This window comes from Mustela erminea, chromosome 2 (genome assembly GCF_009829155.1).
Source record: "Mustela erminea isolate mMusErm1 chromosome 2, mMusErm1.Pri, whole genome shotgun sequence".
Taxonomy (NCBI): domain Eukaryota; kingdom Metazoa; phylum Chordata; class Mammalia; order Carnivora; family Mustelidae; genus Mustela; species Mustela erminea.
The window spans coordinates 64821915-64845878 of NC_045615.1; the positions used below are offsets into that span (position 1 = coordinate 64821915).

Consider the following 23964-nt stretch of genomic DNA (forward strand, 5'->3'; position numbering starts at 1 on the left):
GAGGTATCCACAGGAAAGAACATAGAATAGCTTCTAGGAGCAAAGAGCAATCCTTAGCCAAGAGGCAGTAAGACGATGGGAATCTCAGCCCCACAGCTGCAAGGAACTGAATTCTGCCAACAAGGGTCATCTTGGAAGTGGATTCTTCCCAGAACTTTCGGATAAGAGCCCAGCCCGGCTAGAAAACCCAATGTAGTCCACCCAGACTTCTGACCTAAAGAATATGACAATAAGTAGTACTGTTGGAAGTCACTAACTTTGTGGTCATGTGCTATGCAGCATTAGAAAGCTAACACAATTAGCAACTGGGAAACACTGAAGTGTAGCTTTAAGAGTCATCACATAGAAACCACTACAGATGATGAGCTTTCCTGTGGAAAGTATAGAAAAGGGAAGGCTATATCAAAAAGCCTTGAGAGACGCCTACAATTATTTTTTTAAATGACAGCAATAATATATGAATTAAGATCTACTCCAGCACTGAAACTATGAAAATACTCTATTGATACTGTGAAAATAACCAGATCACAAACACTTTCCTCCACCTGTCCCTTCATTCACCCACTTCCATAATGCCACTCTCACTCATGTAGTAGTTTTTATTGAGTCGCTACTGCAATAATCTGGACCAAAATTTTGCATTTTTCTACCCAAATACAGAGATCTATTGCATAAAGGAAAAAACTTTACAAATAACTGAATTCTCTGTAAAAGTTTGTTTGTAATGTCTGAAAGAATGGGGTTGAATCTTGTAGTCCTAAAACTAAATTTCCTTGAATCACTATTATAGCAAATATAAACTTACTTAACTTCCTAAGTAAAAACAGATGATTTTTATCATAATTCCTATCAATATCTTGCTTGAAATCTTCAGTTTGTTTTTTTTCCTCCCTAAGCCTTGTCTTACACTAGTATTTAATTAAATCAAAACCTACAAAATCATTAATTACATAAAAGCTGGCATTGAGGAACGTCCATTAATCAAACATAAGACAACCTCATATGTGCATAATTAATAACTGTGTTTTCTCACTACATCAAAGACGATCGCCTTTCCATAAAATTTTAATCACTTTCCAACATAGTCCCATCAACTTAATTATATTTGAACACAAATATAAAAAACTAGAAAACTAAGGCAGTTTTAAGGCTTCCCAAGTTACAATTTATTAAGATTTGGTAACTCAAAAAAATTCCAAGAAAATGAGCCACTCATGCAACTAATATAGAATTCATCACTGGAAAATCTTATGAGAACTGATGTAATTATTTAGCTTTTGAATGATTTAGAGAGAGACTTAAAGCAATACTACACAGATTTAACAAAACATGAAAGTTATCAAGGGCTTCCCACCCCATCAGTCAACTATACACAGATGGGTTCTAGATCCCTTGGGTGATGGAGTCACCTGACCATGCACGCGAAGAAACCTCAGTAATGAGACAGCAGAACAAGGAGAAGGGTAAAAGAACAGCTCAGCTCTAGTTAGTTTTGTTTCCTTAACTCATCAGCATGGAAAGTCACCTAAGTATTAACTACTTAGCCACTGGCAGGATGATTCTATTTCTCTCTCCTCAGTCTGTAACTAATCATTACTTTCGGGAACGTTAACATCTTGTACACAAACTAATCAGCTACATGCTGGATGAGAAGTAAAAGGTTTCCCAGCCCAGCCCACCTCTGACACTCTATGTGTTACAAATTCGTAGAAAGTGGGACACCTGGGTGGCTCAGTGGTGAAGCAGGTGCCTTGGGCTCAGGTCCTGATCCCAGGGTCCTGGGATCAAGCTCGCATCAGGCTCCCTGCTCAGCGGAGAGCCAGCTTCTCCCTCTCCCTCAACCTGCCGTTCTGCCTACTTGTGCTCGCTCTCTCTCTCTCTCTCTCTCTCTCTCCCCAATTAATTAATTTTTTTAAAAAAAATCTTCAAATTTGTAGAAAGCAATGCTACCCTCCATCAAGTGTTCTCGGCTGGGGAGCTTTCTAAAGAACTGCTGGTGTGTAGGCCTCTCCTCAGAATCAGTAAATTAGAATCCCTGATGGTGGCCCTACATAATTTTAACCACAAAAGGGCAGGACTGTTTTAGAAACTTATTTTTTTTCACTCTCCTTAATATTTAATTTATAGTTTCAGTTTCAATCACCTATGATGGAAATATAGTTCAAGGTTTTACTAAAATTGCTTTTATTTTTCTTAAAATTCTCTTGCTAAAGCTTCCGAAGCATCCCTTTGGAAGAAAAGGACCATTTGCAACTCTCAGTACACCCCTCTTAGAGTTGCATTGTTTTTGAGACAGTGAAATTGCACCATGTGTGTGCACTAAGTGTATGTACACACACATACATATATACGCACACACAAATGACATACCCAGACATATATGTTCTTAGAACAAAACAAAACACAACATGCCACGATTCAGAACTATTTCTACATGTTGGCGAATGCTGGTCTTCTAAAAAAGTAAAAATGGTCTGCATTATTGCAAATTCTTCTCTTGGTGTGGTTCAGAATTATGCTGGAATGTGGGCCACACTGCAGATCTTCAGAGAATAAGAGCTTCTGTCTTCAAGCCCCCACCTAGGACACAGGTACAGTTAGGAGTCGCCTGTATCCGTTATATAAGCCTCTCCTATTCATGGACTTCTAATCTGAGCTATAGTTCATCACTCTGAAAAGCCTGCTATCACCGAGCATTGTGCATTTGTTTTTCTCTAGAATTATTTAGACCATTAAATGGGAAGTCAATAATCCCTTAAATGCCACTGTAAATGGTAGTATTTCTTTACCCAGATAATTTATCATTTATCACAAAGAAATTCAATGACACCAAACTTTATATTGCTTTTAGAAACAAGAAAATGTTTTAATCTATGAAAGATTTCTTTTCCTTTCTTATCCCCATCAACAAAATGGGCCACACCAAATGAGGACACGGGGTCACGGTCAGCATTAGTCCTGAATACAGAATTAATTGTGAAGTATCATAGAGAAAGGATGAGGGCTCTCAGATTAAAGGGCTTTAGACCACAGTCAGCTTTTAGTTTGCACCTGTCAGTAGAAGTAAATGTAAGAATATATATAAAAAATAACCGTTCTACTTGAACATGAATTGTAATTTGTGCTAAAAAAGTATGTATACTCTATAAGGAGATGTAATGTGTACTAAATAAGCATTAATCAACAAAACAAGTATCTGCTAAAGTGTAAAAATAATTAGGTGCTACAGATCATGGAAAGAAGTACACACTTTAGGCTAAGATGGAATCAGCTCCTCCACTGCCATCACTTTAGAGAAGAACCCAGGCCAGAGAGGCCCAGGACTCTCAAGTCACCAAGCAAGGACAGGACTAGAACCCCTGACTTCCTATTCTAGGGCCTTCTACCACCACTCTAAATTTAGACTGATACTGTCTATAAAGATCAATACAGAAGCGCCATAGATACATGTTCAACACTACCAATAATCTGTACTAAAAGTTTGTTCGCTTTTGCCCCTCCTCTAAGATTTTTGAAGAAAGAAGTTGCACTCTTAGCGGTCAAGAGCACAGGCTTGGGAGACACGCTGCTTGGGTTCAACTGCCAGGTGCCATTTACTACTCTGTGGCCTTAGGCAAGTTATAAGAACTTTGTATTCCTCAGCTTACTACTGATCTATAAAGCAGGGATAACAATACCATAGGATATTTTGGGGAATAATTAATTTAATACCCACAGAGCAATCAGGACAGTGCCTGTCCCATAGGGATTGTACAAATATTATACTCTCTCACTGAATAGATTTTCTGGGCTTACCAGACTAATCATCACTAAGTCCCTCGACTCCTTCTACATGCTCTACACCATACAGTAGATATGGCTGACAAAGAAATGTCGATACTGCCCTTAGGAACTACAAAACAAAATTTCTGAAATCATGGATCACAAAAACTAGATTCAAGTTTTCTTTAAAAAAGATTTTATTTATTTATTTGACAGAGAGAGAGCAAGAGAGGGAACACAAGCAGGGGGACTGGGAGAGCGAGAAGCAGGCTCCCTGTTAAGCAAGGAGCCCGATGCGGGGCTCGATCCCAGGGTCCTGGGATCATGACGTGAGCCTAAGGCAGACACTCAATGACTGAGCCACCCAGGCGCCCCCAGATTCAATTTCTATCTCTGCTTCTAACTGCTAGCATATTGAGAAGTTAGTTTCCTAGGTTTGGGCTTTCTCTGAAATGCGTACAACAAAGTCTGCCATCAGTCAAGTTATTGTAAAGCTGAGACAATGTGCCCTGGGAGCGGCTTAGAACACAGGGCATTCCCTAGATCTGTGAATATAAAACTTACTGTTCAGAGTCATAGTAATCCATACGCTTCTTTTTCTTGTTGTAAGCTGCGACTCGAAAGGGAACTATTTCCAAGGTGATCAGGCCAGGGGCCATTGTCAGCACTTTGGCACCGTGGGTTGGCTCATACAGGTCCTTCCCTGTTTCTGGATGAGGCATGCCAGCAGGGTCCCGTCCAACAATGTAAAAATTGGCTCCTGCAACCATCCGTGCTCTGCAATGCCATTGGACCTGGAATACAAGTTTTCATATTTGTTAACTCTGCTTTTAGGCCAGCACTTAGAAGTAGTAAATGGATAATAAATACACGGATACAGATGGCCGCAAACTTACGGTCCCCAGCTTTATGATGGTGCGAAAGTAATATACACATTCGGGAGAAACCATACCTCTAACTTCGAATTCTGGAGTTTGCCCAGGCTAGCAATATGCAGTAAAATTCTCTCTCATGATGCTGGGCAGGGGCAGTGAACCACAGCTCCCAGTCAGCCACACAATCACAAAGGTAAACAACCCACACACGGACAACCATGCTGACCGTTCTGTTTTTCATGTTCAGTATAGCATTCAATGAGTTATATGACGTATTCGACATTTCATTATAAAACAGGCTCTGTGTTAGGTGATTTTTCCCAGCTGTGCTAACATGAGTGTTCTGAGCACACTTAAGGTAGGCTAGGCTAAGCTGTGATATGTGGTATGCTAGGTATGCATTTTGACTTAACAGTATTTTCAACTTATGATGGGTTTATCAGGACATAACACCATCATACATTGAGAAGGACCTGGAGTATTTATATAATGAGTATCAGTAGGAAATCTCAACAACTTTAAATATGTCATCTTGGAAAGCCAGGAACGAAATTGGCAAGTCCTTCCCACTAAAATCTAAAACCATAAATGTGTATAGATGTTTATGCATATGTATTTATACATATTTTTGCCTCTTAAGAGATATGTAAATGTACATGTGTCTATATGTATCCTTGTACACAACCACAATATGTCCTTTATATATAGTTCAAATCTAATCTCTTAGAAGTCAGGCTAGCAGTTCATCCTTTGAGGGAAGCAACTGGAAGGGGCTTCTGGGTTAATGGTAATGTTCTTTATTTCCTCCCAGCTTTACTGAGAATAACTGACAAATAAAATGGTATATATCTAAAGCATACATGATGTTATAGTCAAATATATTGTTAAATATTGACCACAATCAAGTTAATTGACACATCTATCACCTCACAGTTACCTTTGTGTGTATGTGTGAGCTGAGAACAATTAAGATCTACTCTCAGCAAATTTCAAGTACATAATATAGTATTATTAACTATAATCACTAAGCAGAACCTTCAATCCTCAGAACTAACTTACTCATCTTGTAATTAAAAATTACCAACTTTGGAAATAAGAGCTTGTATCTAATCCATTTTGATGTTCGCTCTAGGAGTCCCTGGTAAGGTTCTGTCTCGGGACCTACGATCCTGGTTGCTGGTAATTAGAGTACGTTCGCTGTAAGAAGTCCTTGAACCATACAAAAACTTGTGAGGTATACACTCTTCTCTGTTATATTAGAACAGGTTTAAAAAAAAAAAAAAGCTACTGGATGACAAGGATTTCAATTATATGAATCCTTACATACACACACTGGCACTGAGAAAACCTGATAGCTAAGTGACTCATACCCCAGATACCAGGTAAGAGTAAAACCAGGTGTTGGCTATGACTCCACAGCTACACAGCATCCAAAATGAGCTCAGAAGCAGAGACAGCTACACCAGCAAGTGTGGAGAGATAAAAAATAATTCATTTAACACCTGGAACTTTAGAACTTTGTAAGTTAAAGTAGCTGTAAGAGAGCATCATTCTCCTTAACATACGAAGAAAATGATCACCCAAAGGTTAAGTGAGTTGGCCAAGAAAACACAGAGGAAACCCAGGTCTAGAAATCTGGCCTCGGCTCCCTTTCAGCATTAAGCTCCACCACTCAAGTGACTTACACAACCATTCTGATCTAGGTGAAAATAAGATATAAATGATGACTACCCACACAAATGTCATTTGTTCTCGGTAGTTCATCTTGGACCAAGATATATTTGTATTGACATGGCTTAGAAAGTGCAATAACATAAGGACAATCCCAAACCCAACACTCAAACTGATCACCCTGAGGAGTTTCAGCTTTTTCAGCCATTTCTACTGATTTTTACCTGTGTTTCTTTCTTTTTTTAAGATTTTATTTTTAAGTATCTCTACACCCAGCATGGAGCTGTGATCAAGAGTTCTGTGCTCCACTGACTGAGCCAGTCAGGCACCCCTGTGTTTCTAAATGGCATTTGTATACTGCTGATTTGACTATTTATATTTCCTACTATGACGATGCTTGACTCTTACTCCATTTTCCTCATTCCCTATGCCATTTATCCAATAAATACAGTGATATCACCACTGTTGGTGAAATCAACATTTGTCTGTAAAATTGGAAGTATAATTGTATTTATCTCATGACTTTTTTAAGAAAATTAATATATGAAACGTAAAGACTTAGAATAGTACTTGGTATAAAGTACACAATAAATGTTAGCCATTACCATCTTTATTTTATTCCCCTCCTTATACAACTATTTGTTTTTCCTAGAGTTAATAATTGTCTTGACTTTTTTTTTCACTCACCTATTTTTCCATATACCCATATTTCTAAGGACCTTATACTACCTTTCTTATTGAGAACACAGTTTAATATAATCCCAGTATTCCTTGCAGTGTAGTCATGTGGCAGAGTTTTGGCTGAAAAAAATGAGAACCCAAATGGTATGTGGCCAATTCCAAACTTGGAACATTCAAAAACCTCCTGAGCACTATCCTAATTCTCTTTCCCCATATGCTAGCTAAATAAAGAGGACCCCAAGGTCCTATCACTGTATGTTTCCCACTATGCAGCACTACTACTGTTTGCAATGAGCTATAATAGTCCTGTATGAACAAGATGGCAAGACATGATAATGAAAGACTTTTGTTCCTCATATAGACCCCTCTTCCTCCAACCACTCTTAGATTCAGCACTTCATGAAGATTCTGGTCATTCCCCTCTGCCCCTTCACTATAGACACACACAAGACCTTTGCTAGTTCTGACTCAGAACTTTTATCAAAGGGTCAAAATCAAATAATCAATTAACTACTTGGCAATTTCACTTAAGTGGAAAATCATTCCAGCCTCATGCAAATTAACTACTGCTTACAGAGTTAAATTAAAAAGGCAATCGAAGTTCTCTGATTTCAGGTGAACTTACTTTGTTCACTAAATATTTATATCTAGATAAGTAAATCATTCAAGTACCAAATGGTCAATGAACCAAGGATGTATGGCTTAATTTTAGCATGTAAGGAAGCTCAGAACATTTAATCCAACACTCTCTGTCCTTCTACAAGAAGATGAAACCAAAGCCAGAAAAATTAGTAACTTACAGGATCACAAAGCAACTGGCAGTGGCCAGTTCTGATTTTGGCTTATAAAATATCCAGAAATTTAACTGCCTCTTTAATTTCTTCTAGATGTTAAATGAGTAAATTAAACGTAAACATAACAAACATGGACAGAGTCAACATTCTCCTGCAAGTGACCAAATAATTTCAATTTGTACTTTAGGGACTGACTTCCCTATGAGAATACTTTTAAAACTGTTAACAACCAGGAATAAACAAATCACATGTAACTCTTCCAAGAATGCCTGGTATGAATCAACTTACAACCCACTGAAAAGGTAATATGCTTTAATCGAAAGAATGCAAGTCAGCCCATAGCCATCCTGTATCTAGTTTAGGAAGACAGATCTAAAGCCTGCTTTTGCCCCTTCGTGACCGAATGCCCTTAGTAAAGTTTGGACTTGAAACTGAACCCTCAGTTTCCAAAATTATAAAAATGAAAAAGATCATGTTTAACATATCAGATTGGTGGGAGGCTTGAAAACATTCAACATACCCTTTGGCCCTCAACAAAGGACAGTCACAAACACTGCCACTGTTACTACTACTCTGTGAAATAGTCCATGACAATTTCAGTTGCATTTAATTACTTCCTAGCCAGTGTTTCCAAAGAAAATTCACTTGCTCTATGAAAAAGATGACAGGCTGCCTAGAAGGTGGTCATTGAAACTCTGTGAGAGCTGCCTGTTTATCCCTCTAGCACAACTGAGGTCAATATGTATTATCTTTTTATGTGGCATAAAATTCCATTATTTGGAATACTGAAAGCATAGGAAGAAGGAATACAAGTGATGTCTATGGCTTTCCTATAAAGTCTTCTAAGAATCCATAAACGGCCAACCTAACATGTGACTTATTTTCGACTTTACCTGCATCTGTGTGCCAAATAAAAGATTGGCTTTTTTTCTGATTACAAAAGTAATTTAACTCCTATGTGGCAAACAGTGCTGGCTGCCTATACAACAACTGACCTTCCTTTGCCCCGATCTCTTTCTTGATGACAGAAACCTCAGTCTAGAGGGTGAAAGTGCCAGGTCCTTGTTTTTGCAGCCTTCCCTGCTGTACAGCCATACAGCCAGCCATACACTGTGGGTCTCTGAGCAAACAATGGGACCTCTGAGGAAATCTGCCAGAAGATTTCTGAAAAACTTTTCCCTAATAGAATTCTCAACTCTTATTTATTTGAAAATGTCTTTACTTCACCTTTATTTTGCTTGACTATAAATTCTAGATTAACAGGCATTTCTTTTTGTTAAAGATAACACTTCATTGTTTCTTGTTCGTATTGCTCCTGAGAAGTCAGTCATTGTTCCTACTATTTCCTTACTGTTCCCTCTTCCTCCCTACCTCATCGTTTGGTTTTACTTTTTTCTTTCTTTCTTTCTTTCTTTTTTTTTTTTTTTTTGGAAGATTGTATTTATTTATTTGAGAGAGAAAGAGAGAGAGTGTGTATGTGCAAGATGGGGTGGGAAGCAGACTCCCCAATGAGCGTGGAGCCAGGCAAGGTGCTCAATCTCATGACCCTGAGATCATGACCAGAGCTGAAACCAAGAGTCGGACGCTTAACCACTTAACTCACTGAGCCACCCAGGAGCTTCCTTCTCAGGATCCTTTTTATATCATGAAATTTCAACAGACTGCTTGTGCCTAAGTGTGGTTATCTTTGGATTTATTCTAAGATTTATTAGGCTTCTTGAATTTGTAGGTTAACATTTTCCACCAATTTTAGAAAAATTTAACCATCATTTTTTCAAAAACCTTTTTTGGCACATTTCTTTTTCTCTCTCCTCCTTTCATTACTCCAATTATACATATGTTAGATAGCTTGATACTGCCCACAGCTCACTGAGGCTCTGCTCATTTCTCCCATCTATTTTTCTTTTCTTTTCAAGTAACTTTGATTGATCTGACTTCTCTTTCATTGACCTTTCCTTCTACCAACTCCAGTTTGCATTTACATCCATCCAACAGATGTTTTCATTTCAGATCTACTTTTTTAGTCCTTGACTTTCCATTTGATTCTTTTTTATATAGTTTCCATATTTTTGAGATTCTACATCCATAAGACCATATTTGCTTTTAAGAAGTTTTAATGCTAATAATTGCAAATTCCTACAACAACATCATCTCGAAGTTTGTGTCTAGGGACAGTTTCTATTCTGGATTATAGATCTCACCCTCCTGCTTCTTCATATTTGTAATAATTCGTTACTACATGCTGGACCTGTGCATGATTTCTTTTAAGCAGTCTGAATTGCATTATCTTCCTTTAGAGTGTCGATAGCTTCATTCTAGCTGGCAGCTAATTTACTGGCACCTCTCATTTTCTTTCATGATCTCAGGGTCAAGAGATCAAATCCCATGTTGGGGCTGCATGGAGCCTGCTTGGGGTTCTCTCTTTCCCTCTGCCTCTCCCTCCTCCCCTAACCCTTTACACACTCTCTGAAAGAAATAACTGAGGATAATAAATAGAACAATTCTAAGTCCAGCTTAGGAGACCTATTTCTTTATATATTCACTCTGAAATTTACTTTTATATAAATGTAATAAATTTTATTAAATTCAACATTCCATACAGCAAAAATCAAATACTCAGCTGGTTTATAAAAGAATTTAGGCATAAAACTATTTTCTTACATAAATGTGCAAATTTTTCTTCCCAAACTATCAAAAGTGTACTTACTTCAATGGTACAAAAATTCTTTACAAAGTCAATCCATGACCAATTTTTGTTGGGTTAAAAAAAAACTATACCTTCATTAACCTCACAAATTCCATGTTAAAATACTCCTCTCAAAAAAAAAAAAAAAATACTCCTCTCTCTTCTTTGCACAGTATCACATCTCTGTAATATTAATCTGTTTTCCTGAAATTCCTAAATCATAATGGCCTGTCTCTTGATTCCTCAGCAGTAGGAATCATTTTAAACTCTTCAAGTGACTGGGAAGATCTAGAGAGGCAAATGAAAAAAGAGGTTCACCCTTCCCATCATTAGATTACGGGTTCTTATGGCTTTCGATCTTAATTGTGCCAATTAGTTCTAGTACCAATTTCTATTACTCTGTACAGGTACTGAACAGTATTCAACCCTCATGAGAGTCACACAGATGACATGCAATACAAAAATTACAAATTCTACTTAGATGTTTCATTCTCCAGCTTCCAGAAGAGAATTACAATTTGTAATTACCCTCATCACACAATCTTAAGAGTTGAAAAGGAGTTTAGACTGGAATCCAAATCCTTCATTCTGCAAATCAAGAAACTGAGATATGATCTTCATTACAAGTTCTCCCAAAGATTCCATTTATGTGCAAGGAATCTCAACTGTCTGAGTCTTTGAAATAACACAACTCAAATGTAAGAGATGTATTTGTTCACAACCATCAGCAACCAAACTGATTTTTTTCTCATAAATTATGCTTCCCTGGCTGAGCCCAGCTTTGCAGATTGGGAGGATCAAGGGGAAGGAGAGTAAATCCACCATGGCCCAGCGTCCCCATCTCACTCCTGCCTCTCAAGCCCAGGGGCCCCAAAATTTGCTTTTGATAAAAGACAGAAGTGCTTGATTTGCTCTGCCTCTCCACCATCTCACCAATTATTATTTTAAGGAACCAAAGGTGGTAAGGCATTGGAAAACATTTCATGAAGTTCTTTACCAGGGTGAGAGAAGATCAACATAGGTACCAATTACTGAGCTCCTGATATGCTAGTCACTGTACAAAGTGTTCTGTAAATATTATCTCATTTAATGTTTATAGCATATTAATCAGTTACTATTACCTATTTCACAAATAGGAAAAGTGAGACTTGGCACGTTTCAGTAACATGTCTAAGGTGCAAAATGACAACCGAGAGAACGAGTATTATTCCTGGGTATCTCTAACCCCCAAACTCAGGCATACCTATTCTTACTGAGCCCCTTACACTGTGCCAGGCCCTACAGCCAGATAGGACGTCAGGAGGACAAATCCTGGTTAGCACTACCCTTAGGGAAGGAACTGTACAGATTACCTAACTGCAAGAAAAACAGACTAAGAGACGATACTGGAACGTGATGCTGCTTCACTAAGAAACAAGAACAGATGTTGAGCAGAAAATCTAGAGGAAAATCAGGAGGAAAAAAAGGGCATTCTCCCCCTGTGAAAAGCATCCTAAAACACCTGTAAAATATAATGTCTCTGAATTAAATTAGTAATTTCGGTTATCAAGAAACCAGACATAAGCTAAAAATATATAAAATATCAGACTATACAGATCCCCAAAGTTACTTTCAATATACACCAACAGACTCTAAATGTTTCTTGGACTCTAAATCTTTACATACCCACAACTCTTTATTGAAAAACCTGAAATCCTATTTTTCCAGCTTTCTTGAGCTATAATTGATGTAAATTTGTGTAAGTTTAAGGCATACAGCAGGATCTATGTACATTTTGTGAACTTACCACTAATAGGTAACACATGCACCTAAAATTCAAAAACCTCCATGTACCTAGTTTTTAAAACTAATTTCATAGCAAAACTGATCAAAATTGACATGAAGTTAGCTGTGGGCTCTACTGATCCCATTTGGTGTGAAAAATCATTCACTGTGCAATAGAAATATTAATGTGCTTTATATCCTAGGAGAACTAGGTAATATGTGACCCCAGAGATCCTAGTAAGAGCCTGTGTTGCACAACTCTAGAAACATGAATACAATAAATAAGACAAAACTATCAAACACCCCAAAGGAAATCAAAGTTTATAATTAAAACCGGGGAGTTAACAGCTCTTACAATCAGGCTTAAATCTCCAGAAGGAAATGTCTCTTTAGGTTGTTGGAACTCAGAAGTGCTTATGGGGAGGAACAGATTTATATCCAAACACACATCCTATTTAAGCCGCAGACACTGGTACAAAGCACAGACTAATTAAATAAATACACTGTCATCCAGGAGGCAGAATATTCCTACTGTCCCAGTGTCAGGCATCTGCTTATCTGCACAGAAACAGTTTCTATTAAGGAAATAAAGCATGGATAACTTGCATGGCAAAGAGAAATCTCTACGTCCAACCCCGTGTTTCCTCCAAAGTTCAACTCGTTATCCTTACTCAAATGTCTTAACCCAAGGATATAGCTGTTAGTGGCACACAGTCACATTCCAGAATGCATCGTACTTTCAGCACGCTCACACATTATTTATCCTCTACAAAAATGGACTTATTATTTCGTGAGACGGGACCACCACAATCTCCTACAATCAATGAATACCTCACAAAAACAAAAATGTACACAGAGAACACATTTTTGGCATTAGAAAAGTAACTTTCCCTATACATGCTGCCCCCCACCCACCCAATTTCTAAAATGGAATTTAGGAATCAAGCTATTAAATTTACAGACTGGAAAATCAGGGACATCCTGTTGATAACCAGACAGGCTCCACAGCTGCTCACTGCTCTGAAAAGCATTTGTGCTAGGGAAACAAATCTGGTACCAATGCCTTCTAAATGACCTACAGAAAATGATTAAAGGACAGTCATTGTTTTTATTTTATTATTATTAGTTGGCAAATAAGCATTACTGGCAGACGTTTTCCTGATGTCACTGGAAAAGCTACAAAAATGAATGTTTTTTTAATTACAAAAAAATTCTTCACTTAAGGCTGTGAATAAGCCAAGTAAGTGAAACACTCAAGGGGGGCACTTGAGAAAGAGAAACGCACAGTTTTCACAAGCCACTCCATATAACCGTTTCCATCCTGCCAGGCCACAAATCAGTAAAACATTTAAGGGTTTAAAATACAGAGAAGTTTACTAGAACTTCTAGTTGGCTCTTTCGAAGTTCGGAAGTTAAAACCTGCCCTTTTCTCAGGTACCAGATCCAGAGCTTCCTGGCAAGAACCATACCTCTTAGCTCCTAACTGATACTCCAGATAGAGATCTATAGGCAGAGGCAACTTTAAGGTGCTTTCAGACCCTTCTAGAAAACCTGAGAGCTCTGTGCAGGCCCCTGACTCCTTTGCCCTCCCACGCACTGCTGACCACAGGCCCCTTCAGAGACTTCCAGGTGGCAAGCAGCTCTGGAGAAATGAACGGCAGGCCATGGAATCAGACTGGCCTGAATTTCGGTCCCAGCTCTGCAGTCCTGCTAGTGAGGGCCTGACTCTCTGCTTGACCTAACTCTAGTGAGACCCTTCCAAGCCCTCCAAACCTCCACCTTCAGTTCCATCCATACAGAGCCTGTGTTACCCAGTTTTAGCAAAACTCTTGCTGAGTCAAGTCAGCAGAAACTCTCTATACCTGACATGTGATCAAATCCTTCTTCCCCACCACCCACCACGCCGGAAGTGATACTCGATCAACTGGCGTGCTTTCAGCAAGAAGAACCCTGCAAGGTCTGTTTAAGCACAATCAGCTCTTGCCTGTAACTTCTGATGTTTTCTTCTTGGTGATTTTCAATCCACTGAATACCGCCCTCCTAACACCCACTCTGCCCCTTGGCTATCAATACCCACTCGTCTACAACTTATTCGGAATTGAGCTCAATTCTACATTGTGGTCTTTTTTCCCTCACTGCAATAGTTCCTGAATAAAATCTGCTTTTACTACTGTAACTACTGCCCAGTTCTGACGTTCTCTGATGGGCCACCATTGCTACTTGGCCTCTCGGAGCTTCAGCAACCTCCTCTGCAAAATGGAATAAAGCTGTCTCACCGAGTTGTTGCAGGGATGAGGTGATACAATGAAGGCAGAGCATCTATTCAGTGTGTGACAGACATACCCATGTATGTGTCTGTGGTTACTTTCATTGTCTTTCTACTATTTATTTTCATGCTCTTTATATATTCTCTCAAACAGTGAAGGACGTCCCAAATCAAAGGACACGTGCTTGGACGGGAAGTCTGTGCCAGAGGAGGCCAGCCTAGGCTCTCCTCCAAAGCTGGAATTCCAGGACTTCACACAGACCAACAAGAGCTCTGAGGTATGGGCAGCTCTCCTGAAGTGGGGACAGAACCCTGGGGTGTTGAGAACTTGAAGGAAAGGGTTTACTGTTTTTTAGTAAAAGCAGTTGATATTCATCACCTTGGGCTGTCACCAATTAGGCAACCCGTTAAATGATTTACATCACCTTACTCACCCTTTGTAACAACAACAAAAACACTAGCAGATATCAGTAAGATCATGAGGCAGGTATCCCAAGAATACAAAGAGCAGGAATACAGACGAAACGAGAATATCACAACTCATCATTCTAGGCTGTCATAAAACACACATTTGAAAGCCACTGTACCTAGGTTCCTCCTCTAACGAATGCCAGCCAGGGCCATCCTACCTCACCGCTTTGGAACTCCTCTAAGATATTTTAAAATTTGTTTCCAGTCTGTTTTCAAAACCTATGTGGCCACTTATTTTAAGACCTATTTTAATAATACACCACAAGATACAAAAAAACATTCTGTGGAAGTTCTAGTACATGGTCCTGCAATCAGATTATCTGTAGATGACCTGTGATCTGCAATAAGTTTTTTGGGTTTTTTTAGATTTTATTTATTTACTTATTTATTTGACACAGAGAGAGAGCAAGAAAGCACACAAGCAAGGGGAGCAGCAGGCAGAAGGAGAGGGAGAAGCAGGCTTTCTGCTGAGCAGGAAGCCCGATGCAGACTCGATCCTAGGACTCTGGGATCATGACCTGAGCTGAAGGCAGTCGCCTAACCAACTGAGCCACCTAGGCTCAAACAAGTTTTTTATAGCTCTACCTCCGCTTCCTCATCTATAAGCTGAGAATAATCATACCTACCCCTCTTAGTGTTATTGTAAGGATTAAGTTAGTTAATACAAGTAAAACCCTTGACATATTGCCAGGCAGATATAGTAAAAGCTCATTAAAAATGAGCTATTTTTATATTCTATTTCTCACTCACTATATACAAATACAACTCATTAACTGCTCCTCCATTTCCTCTTTAGTGAAACCAATTCAATGAAAACATTCTTGAGGTTGGTTAAGAAATAGTAAATTATTAGAAAATGTGTGGCTAAATAGTCAGGCTAAAGGACCAAACTGGGTAAAATCAGAAAGATCATCAAGGGATGCCTGGGTGATGCAGCTGCTTCAACATCAGACTCTTGGTTTCGGCTCAGGTTGTGATACCAGGGTGGTGAGATATAGCCCTGGATTGGGCTCTACACTCAGAGTTGGCTTGTGACTCTCCCTCCTGGCCCTTCCTGCACTCACGAGCAATGCCCACTCTCTCCCTCTCTCAAATAAACAAATAAATCCCTAAAAAAAAAAAAAAAAAAAAAAAAAGATAATCAAGTATAAGTGAGGAAATACTTATTTTCTCATTTGGGAGAGTAAAATGGTACAACCACATTAGAATTCGCTGCCAGTATTTACTAAGCCAAACAAATGCATACCCCACAACCCAGCAATGCTACCTCTCAGTATACAACAACACAAATGTCCACTGGAAGACATGCACTAACATCTTCACGCCAGCGCTATTCCTACTACCAAAGCACTGGAAACCGCCCACACACAACAGTATCAGGTATAGTCACACGAGGAGTACTGAGAATGACTGACTTACAACCGACTCTACACTACAACAAGGCTGAGTTCCAGAAATATAATGTAAAGTGAAAGAAGCCAGACACAAAAAAGCATATACTGTAGGATTTTGGTTATAAAAAGGCTGGACTGGACACTGATGCAACACTCAGGTCACCCCCAGAAAGAGAAGACTATTCCCCAGCATCTGGGAGAGCAGCCAGGACAGACTCCGCAGCTGTCAGCCCTCTTCAGAAACTGCCTCTGCAAAGAACAGTAGTGCCCAAGGGCATACCCCTTCCCTAGGCAGCCAAACACTGGTCGACACGGTGGCATAAATGCCTATCCCTTGTGCAACATGGAACATCTCTGAGGGCCTTTCCAGAACTCCACACAGGGTCAAATGAGGCTTCCACTAAGACTGAACCACAGCTTCACTCTTCCCTCTGCCCAATCCCACTCCCTCCCTCTCTTTCCTTTTCCCGCAGGCGCTGATCCCAAAGGCTCTCTCTAATAAATTTCCTCAATGTTAATCTTGCTCTCAGAATCTGCTTCCCAGAGTATCCAAGCTTTGGCACAAGCAAATTGGATCCTTGAGGTGAGAAGTGAGGATACCAGCGACCCCTGGGGGAGAACAGGGAGGGAACAGAAGGACAGGAAGGACAGCTTCTGGGATGCAGATAAGAGTGTTTTGAAAGTCTGGATGCCAGTTGTATGACTGTTCAAACGGAAGAAATCCACTTAACCATACATCTATGAAATGTGTACTGCTTCCCATGTATACTATACTTAAATATGAAGTGAAAAGAGTAAGACAAACTGGAAAAAAACGTTTCAAGAACATTTAGTCTGACCTCCTTATGTACCGTTAAATAACCATTTATTGTGCATTCAAACATTACCCAGAGAAGTCTACGGAAGCCTAGCCTGAGATTACAAGCCAGCTGGGGACCAACCAGAACCATGCCTGGACTCCTCGATGGCAGGCCTGGACGGTCTTCACCAGACCACGCCTGGTGGGAGGCAACAGGCATCAGCTCTGAGGCCAAGGAAGGGCCTGCGGCAGCCAGCTCACTGACTAGTCAGCTATGCTTGCAAAAACACAGCTCTCAAGGAAGCCAAAGTGCTAGCAGCTCCCCAAAGGTGCCTTTATGTACCTTCACCTTTGAATCTTTAAGAAACACACTTGCTTCTGAAACCAGAAGACGTTAGGAATCTTTCCAATGTAGACAAAACAGCATGCTTTAATCCTTTGAGGTGTTCTCTCAGGGAAGAATAATCTGTTTTGGCACAGCTGGCTATTTTTACTATTTATCTAAATATTTTTACTATTTTTACTATTTTTTACTATTTCTTACTACATTTGCTATTTTTACTATTTATCTTTATCTATTTATCCTCTTATCCTCACCCTTCTAAAAGCAATTTTTAGTTTAGCTAAAATGTCATCTCTCTTCCCATGTTAGGGAATAAGAAATGAAACACAAAGAGGACAAAATATCTCCTGAATTGGGAAGGTAAATCCCTTGAATTTCCTAGGTGGCCTATTCCTGACCCTAAACCTGCTTGGGTCACTCCCACTTTAAAAATCAATCATCCTTTAATTCTAGAATTCTGGAGAATTGGATTCCTTAAAATGATGATGATGAAGACAGCACCAAAGGAAAGGATGAAAAACCACTGGAACAAAATTTGTCACTTTATTTCCAAAACAATGTAGCTCCTCTTTGAGACAGAAGTTGTGCTGATCTCTAGGAAACTTAAAGGGTGATCCACTGCCTAATTCTCATGAACCCCTGATACCACAAAGAGGGAAAAAAGCGTATGAGAAGTTCTACCTACTGAAGTTCCAATGCATTATTTAGACTGGCTCTAAAAGAAGAGTGGAATACACTTTAATCTTTCAGGGTTTTTTATTATTATTTTTTCTTGGTTTTTCGTAAAGAGACGGTAAGAGCATACAGACCCACAACAAAGCTCTAACAAAAATATTTACACATGAGCCTAAACTTCCTAAACTTCCTAAGTTTGCCTAGACTTCCTAAACTTCTTTGGAGGAAGACATCACAGAATATGTATAAATTATTCAGATTCTTTTTAAGAGGGATTGCCTCCCAAATAAATCTAAGTATATCCATCTCCCTTCAAGGGCTGAATAAGAATGTAACAATAATGTGCATTCTATTCTTCATCTTGAAAATTCAACAGAAAGCTGCCTAAGAATTTCCCACACACTGTTTTTTAGGTCATTCATTGACTTATTCATCTTTTTAACAGTATTTTTGGAAGGGCCATTCTGCCTTGAAGCAAAAACTTGATTAAGTCCTCTTCTGTATGTATGGTCATAAAAAGATCTCAAAACATTCTTTTTGACCACTAAACAGAACTCCAGAACATTCTCCGCACCCTGTATCGAGAAGTAATTTTACTTCCTGACTAAGCACCAGTCCTTCACAGAAGAACAGAAGAAGAATGGCTTCTGAATGATTTTTAAAGGGCACCATGTTTATCTTCCCGCTAAAATAACTTTGGCCCTTCCAAAATTCAGAAGCAGCAAAAATCAGACCAAATCTGTCTCTGGGGAAGAATGACAGTACTTTGTTAAAGGGCTGAGATGGGTATTATCGGAGCTCTGCCCGTAACTGGGCAACGGTTTAAGAGGAGCCCCTGTCACACCTTCCCAAGTTCTCCCAGGCCTCTGTCTGCAAGGAGCACTCTCTCCTTCACAAAACTGGGACCAAAAACCACAATAACAGCAAGAGAAGCCTCTGTTTTCCCATTCCCAAGAAGACAGCTTTTGGGGGGTCACCTCTAAAGAGCATTCCCGATAGGAGTGTGAGAGTACTCCAGGCATGCTGAATGTCTGGAGCAGACCGACAGATCAGAGGAAAACCAGCACTAGCTGTGTTAGTAAATGTGGTTTCCACTGCACTGAAAATCTTAAAAGCAGTCTACCTCAGTTGGCCCAGCATACATCATGGGAGATGGGAAGATGGCCACCACTGTCGTTTCAGGATTCAGGATTCCTTCCTCCAGCACCGCGGCATGCTGCTTCATACGCCACATCAAAGGAACGTCATCATCCTTTGTCCAGCCACCAAGAGGGTGAAGGAGAAGGACGGGGCGCCGATAGCCCCTCTCTAGAAGTTGCTTATGGGTATCCTGCATTAACAGAGCATGTCCATTGTGCACTGGGTTCCGTAATTGAAAGGCAAACACAGCATCTGAAAAGAGAATTTCCAGAGTCAGGAACAGTCCATTTTTCATGGCTTATCTTCCAAAGGACAAGCAATTCTTCCCGAAGTTTGATGCCTAGGATTAAGCAAACATATGAGCCCCCAATCAGGTAAAAAACATGTCCTGCTTTGACTTTTACTCCAAGGCCAACTTGACCTATCTCCTTCCACCAGGTTTTTACTTTACAAATCAAATGCCTGAGGATGTGTAAGAGGATGGTCATGGATTTGCAACAACCGCTTTCTGCATTCCTGGCAAGCAAGAATAACCACACTTTCTGGTCCCAACTTCCTGGTTTAAGTGCTTACAATGCGTGCAATCTCCTGGCCTATGCCTTAATTACGCACCAGGTCAATCCCTCCATTGGACCCAAGACACTGCTTTATTAAAGGGGGGCAGAAAGGTAGAAAAATTAACAGTTTAAAAAATTTACTTACTATCCAAATATGCTCATTTATACTGATTACTTTGACTGGAACCCGATGTTTTCTTTTGATGCCAGGTCTGGATTGTGGGTTACAGTTTAGCAACAACACTATGCCCTACAAGAGTCACTGCTATTACCCAAACAATGAGAACTGGTAGATGAATTAAGCTGGTTGATTCTGTATCTTCTGCTTACAACCCTGACTCTACTCCTGCAAGGGGCTGCCACCAGGAGACATTCTCAGAAAGCATGGTTCTTTGGCGTCATAGAGAAATTTCACAGAACAGACTGGTAGCCCAGTTAGAAGAGCTCTGTATGTTACTGCCCTGCCAACATCTGGTATAGCATCACGCCATGATGATCCCAGCCCGACTCAGGGAGAAGAACATCCTCCCCTCTCCTAACAATTTTAAACCAAAGAGTACAACCATCTTCCCCCTTAGGTTCTCAATTCTGACCCTCTTCTATCATGATGACAGAAGGCCACAGGAGGAAATCTGTGTCCCCTTACTTGACCAGGGGCTTGGGTGTTTGTTGAGGGGTCGGGGGAGAGCCACATCCTGTGATATTCCAAGATTTACAGCACTACTGTTATGCTCTGAAGTGCTCAAGTTACCTTTTATATGTGAACAAGGCTAGTTTTCTCCCAAGAAATAGCTGATATGAGGTACAAAAAAACAAGAAAGTCCTGATACAAATATATGAGCATTTAAAATTATTCTGCTTTAGGGCACCTGGGTGCTCAGTCGTTCAGCATCTGTCTTCAGCTCAGGTCATGATCCCGGGGTCCTGGGATCAAGCCCAGCATTGGGCTCCATGCTCAGCAAGAAGCCTGCTTCTCCCTCTCCCACTCCCCCTGCTTGAGTTCCCCTTCTTGCTGTCTCTCTCTCTCTGTCAAATAAATAAATAAAATCTTAAAAAATAAAATAAATAAGTAAAATTATTCTGCTTTAAGGAGATGGGAAGAGTAGTACAAACCTGAAAGTTTTTCTAGCCTGAATTCACTTCAAATCTTGTTTTATATATAGATATAAAAAGATCCCCAAACAGGGGGTGCCTGGGTAGCTCAGCTGGTTGGGCACCACACTCTTAATCTCAGCTCGGGTCTTGATCTCAGGGTCATGAGTTCAAGCCCCATGCTGGGCTCTTACTTAAAAAAAAAAAAAAAAAAAACTCCAAAAATCCTTTTTGATCTTTAAGTAAAGCTCCAGAGCTCCCCTATCTCTGGGAGCAAGAGGCAATTTTACTTCCTGACTCTACTGTATATATTCCAGTACCTCACGAAAAAACAAATGAAGAGGGTATAATTCACCATTTAGAAGATTACTGCCTGACCTTACTCACCCACTCTGATTCTGGCCTAAGTCATGTCACTCACTCAGCTCTCTCCTCTCTTCCCTTCACTTAATGCTGCCCATTCTTTAAAAACAGCCTGCTCACAGGCACCTTGGTGGCTCATTGGCTAAGCGGCTGCCTTCAACTTAGGTCATGATCCCAGGGTTCTGGGATCAAGCCCCAAGTCAGGTTCCCTGCTCATTAGGGAGCCTGCTTCTCCCCGCCCCCCATCCCATTTTCACTCTCCCTCTGTCTCTTTCACAAAAATACATGAAATAAACAGCCTGCTCACAACAGACCCACTTACTGAGCATCAGTGCATCCTCCTCCTAGGCCAGTGGGAGTCACTGCACGGATGGTGGGTGGGGGACAGACTCCAGACTCCCACTGCGGAGAGAGGACTCTGGCCCAGCTCAAGCCTGCAAGCCCCAGGGCCCCAGAAGCCTGCCTGTTTGGAAGACTCCTTACACACAGTGAGATACAGCAAACACATAAACATAGTGAGGATAAGGGGAGCCAGGGTTCTCAACTGCAGGAGATGGAAGGCATAAACACAGATAGGAGAAAGGTTAGAATAGACTATGTGCTACTGGATTAAGACTGAAAGTATCAGTGTGAGCTCAGGGGTTTCAGCCAGAGAGAGGAGATAGGAACAAATATAAACATGTGTGTGCTATATCTAAGTGCCTGTGTGCCTACACATAATGCACATTTCTCAGCTCACCCACTGAAAGGTCCTATAAGCAACCACTACCCAATGATGATGAGCAACACAAAAGCACCAATTTTACATTCTAAATAACGCTGGCAAAATGGCTGGTTCTAGTGCTAGGGCAAGGAACTCACAACATGAGCTGGAACATCTTATGTGTCATAAAGAAAGGAAGTGCTTGAAAAATGATGCCCCGGGCATGGGGCATGTCAAAAAGACAGAGCAACCAGTTTGACCCAATGACTAATCCCAACAAGCACAAGTTAAACACCAACATAAATAATAATAGTAACAAACTGTAACCTTTTGAGTAAAACAGGAATCTGAGTCCATGACGAATAAAATAAATCAACAAACTAATGGAGAGAAGGGGAAACTCAACTTCTGGGTAGAAGGTCAACTAATAAACATCGGAAGAATGACAATTAGAAAAATCACCATTTGACCATATTTGTAATGTGCTAAAAAAAAAAAAAAAATATGGGTAAAAGTTTGATAACAACAGGATATTTATAGTTTCAAAATCTCTCGCCCAAAATACTTTTTAGTTAATAGGCACAAAATAACTTGTTAACTTTGTAACAGAAAATCCTGGCAAACACAATCTTACACAAGAGACAAAGTAAATTTTTTTTAAAGACATTAACCTTAAAACAAAAGTTCAAGATGAGTCAAAATTGTAAGCCACCAGATACAATGCATTGACAGCTCACAACTGCTTTAGTAGTATCTCTGACAAAAAACGGGTAACCCAAATCAAAACATGAGGAAGCAGCAGATAAATCCACACTAACCGACATTCAACAAAGTAAATGATATGTACTCTTAAAAAATGTCAAGGTCATGAAAGACACAATAAAGACTAAGTGACCCTTCCAAATTGAAGTAGACTATAAAGAGACATGACTGAGTCCTGAACCAGAAAGGAAAGGTGGAGATGAAAAAAACCTGACTGCTGTTGGTTTTGCTATAATGGACCTTATTAAGACAGTGGCATGATTTGAATGGAGTATAAGGGTTAGACGGTGCTACACCAATGTTATTTTCTGGATGTGGATGAGCATGCTATAAATAGGTAAGAGACCGTTATTTTTAGGAAACGCCTGTGGACTTACTAAGGGGCAATGAGGCATCCCGTCGTGTCTACAACTTTTAAAGACAGTGAGAAGGAGAAAGCCAATAACGTATAATGTTAGTAACTATAGATTCTGGATAAATATACAGGAGTTCTTGTTCCTATTCTGTATCCTAATTTTTCTGTAAATTTAAAATTATTTCAAAATAAAAAGTTAAAAAACAAAGTGAAAAATTTTGACATGAGACATGAAGCAAATACAATGCAGGATCCTTATTTAGATCCTGATTCAAAAAAACTATTTTATTTTTTTTTTCTTTATACAACTTTTATTATACATATATATAACAAAAATTATAGTACATATATACGTATATATACATATATATGTATATATATACATACAAGTATATGCATATACTTATATGTATATATATACATATAAGTATGTGTGTGTGTATATATATATATATTTCCATGTTATGTTTGTCACCATATGGTACATCACTAGTTTTTTTTTTTAATTTTTTTATTTTCAGCATAACAGTATTCATTATTTTTGCACCACACCCAGTGCTCCAGGCAATCCGTGCCCTCTATAATATCCACCACCTGGTACCCCAACCTCCCACCCTCCGCCCCTTCAAAACCCTCAGATTGTTTTTCAGAGTCCATAGTCTCTCATGGTTCACTTTCAATTTCCCCCAACTCCCTTCTCCTCTCTAACTCCCCATGTCCTCCATGATATTTGTTATGCTCCACAAATAAGTGAAACCATATGATAATTGACTCTCTCTGCTTGACTTATTTCACTCAGCATAATCTCTTC

The 23964-nt window shown here is 39.7% G+C and overlaps 1 protein-coding gene and 1 long non-coding RNA gene across 2 annotated transcripts in view; one reads left to right on the plus strand and one right to left on the minus strand.

The window, feature by feature from the left end:
• LOC116584571 overlaps positions 1-19840 on the plus strand; it is a 34619-nt gene extending 14779 nt beyond the window's left edge. Inside the window, exons 2-3 of the long non-coding RNA XR_004283237.1 lie at positions 14654-14777; positions 19760-19840. This is a non-coding gene — a long non-coding RNA (uncharacterized LOC116584571). The remainder of the gene's footprint in view (positions 1-14653; positions 14778-19759) is intronic.
• Positions 1-23964, minus strand: part of PAPSS1 (3'-phosphoadenosine 5'-phosphosulfate synthase 1) — a 99295-nt gene that overhangs the window by 9065 nt on the left and 66266 nt on the right. The window contains exons 10-11 of the mRNA XM_032333085.1: positions 19305-19573; positions 4327-4556 (exon numbers count right to left, since the gene is read on the minus strand). Coding sequence (XP_032188976.1) covers positions 4327-4556; positions 19305-19573 — 499 coding nt within the window. The remainder of the gene's footprint in view (positions 1-4326; positions 4557-19304; positions 19574-23964) is intronic.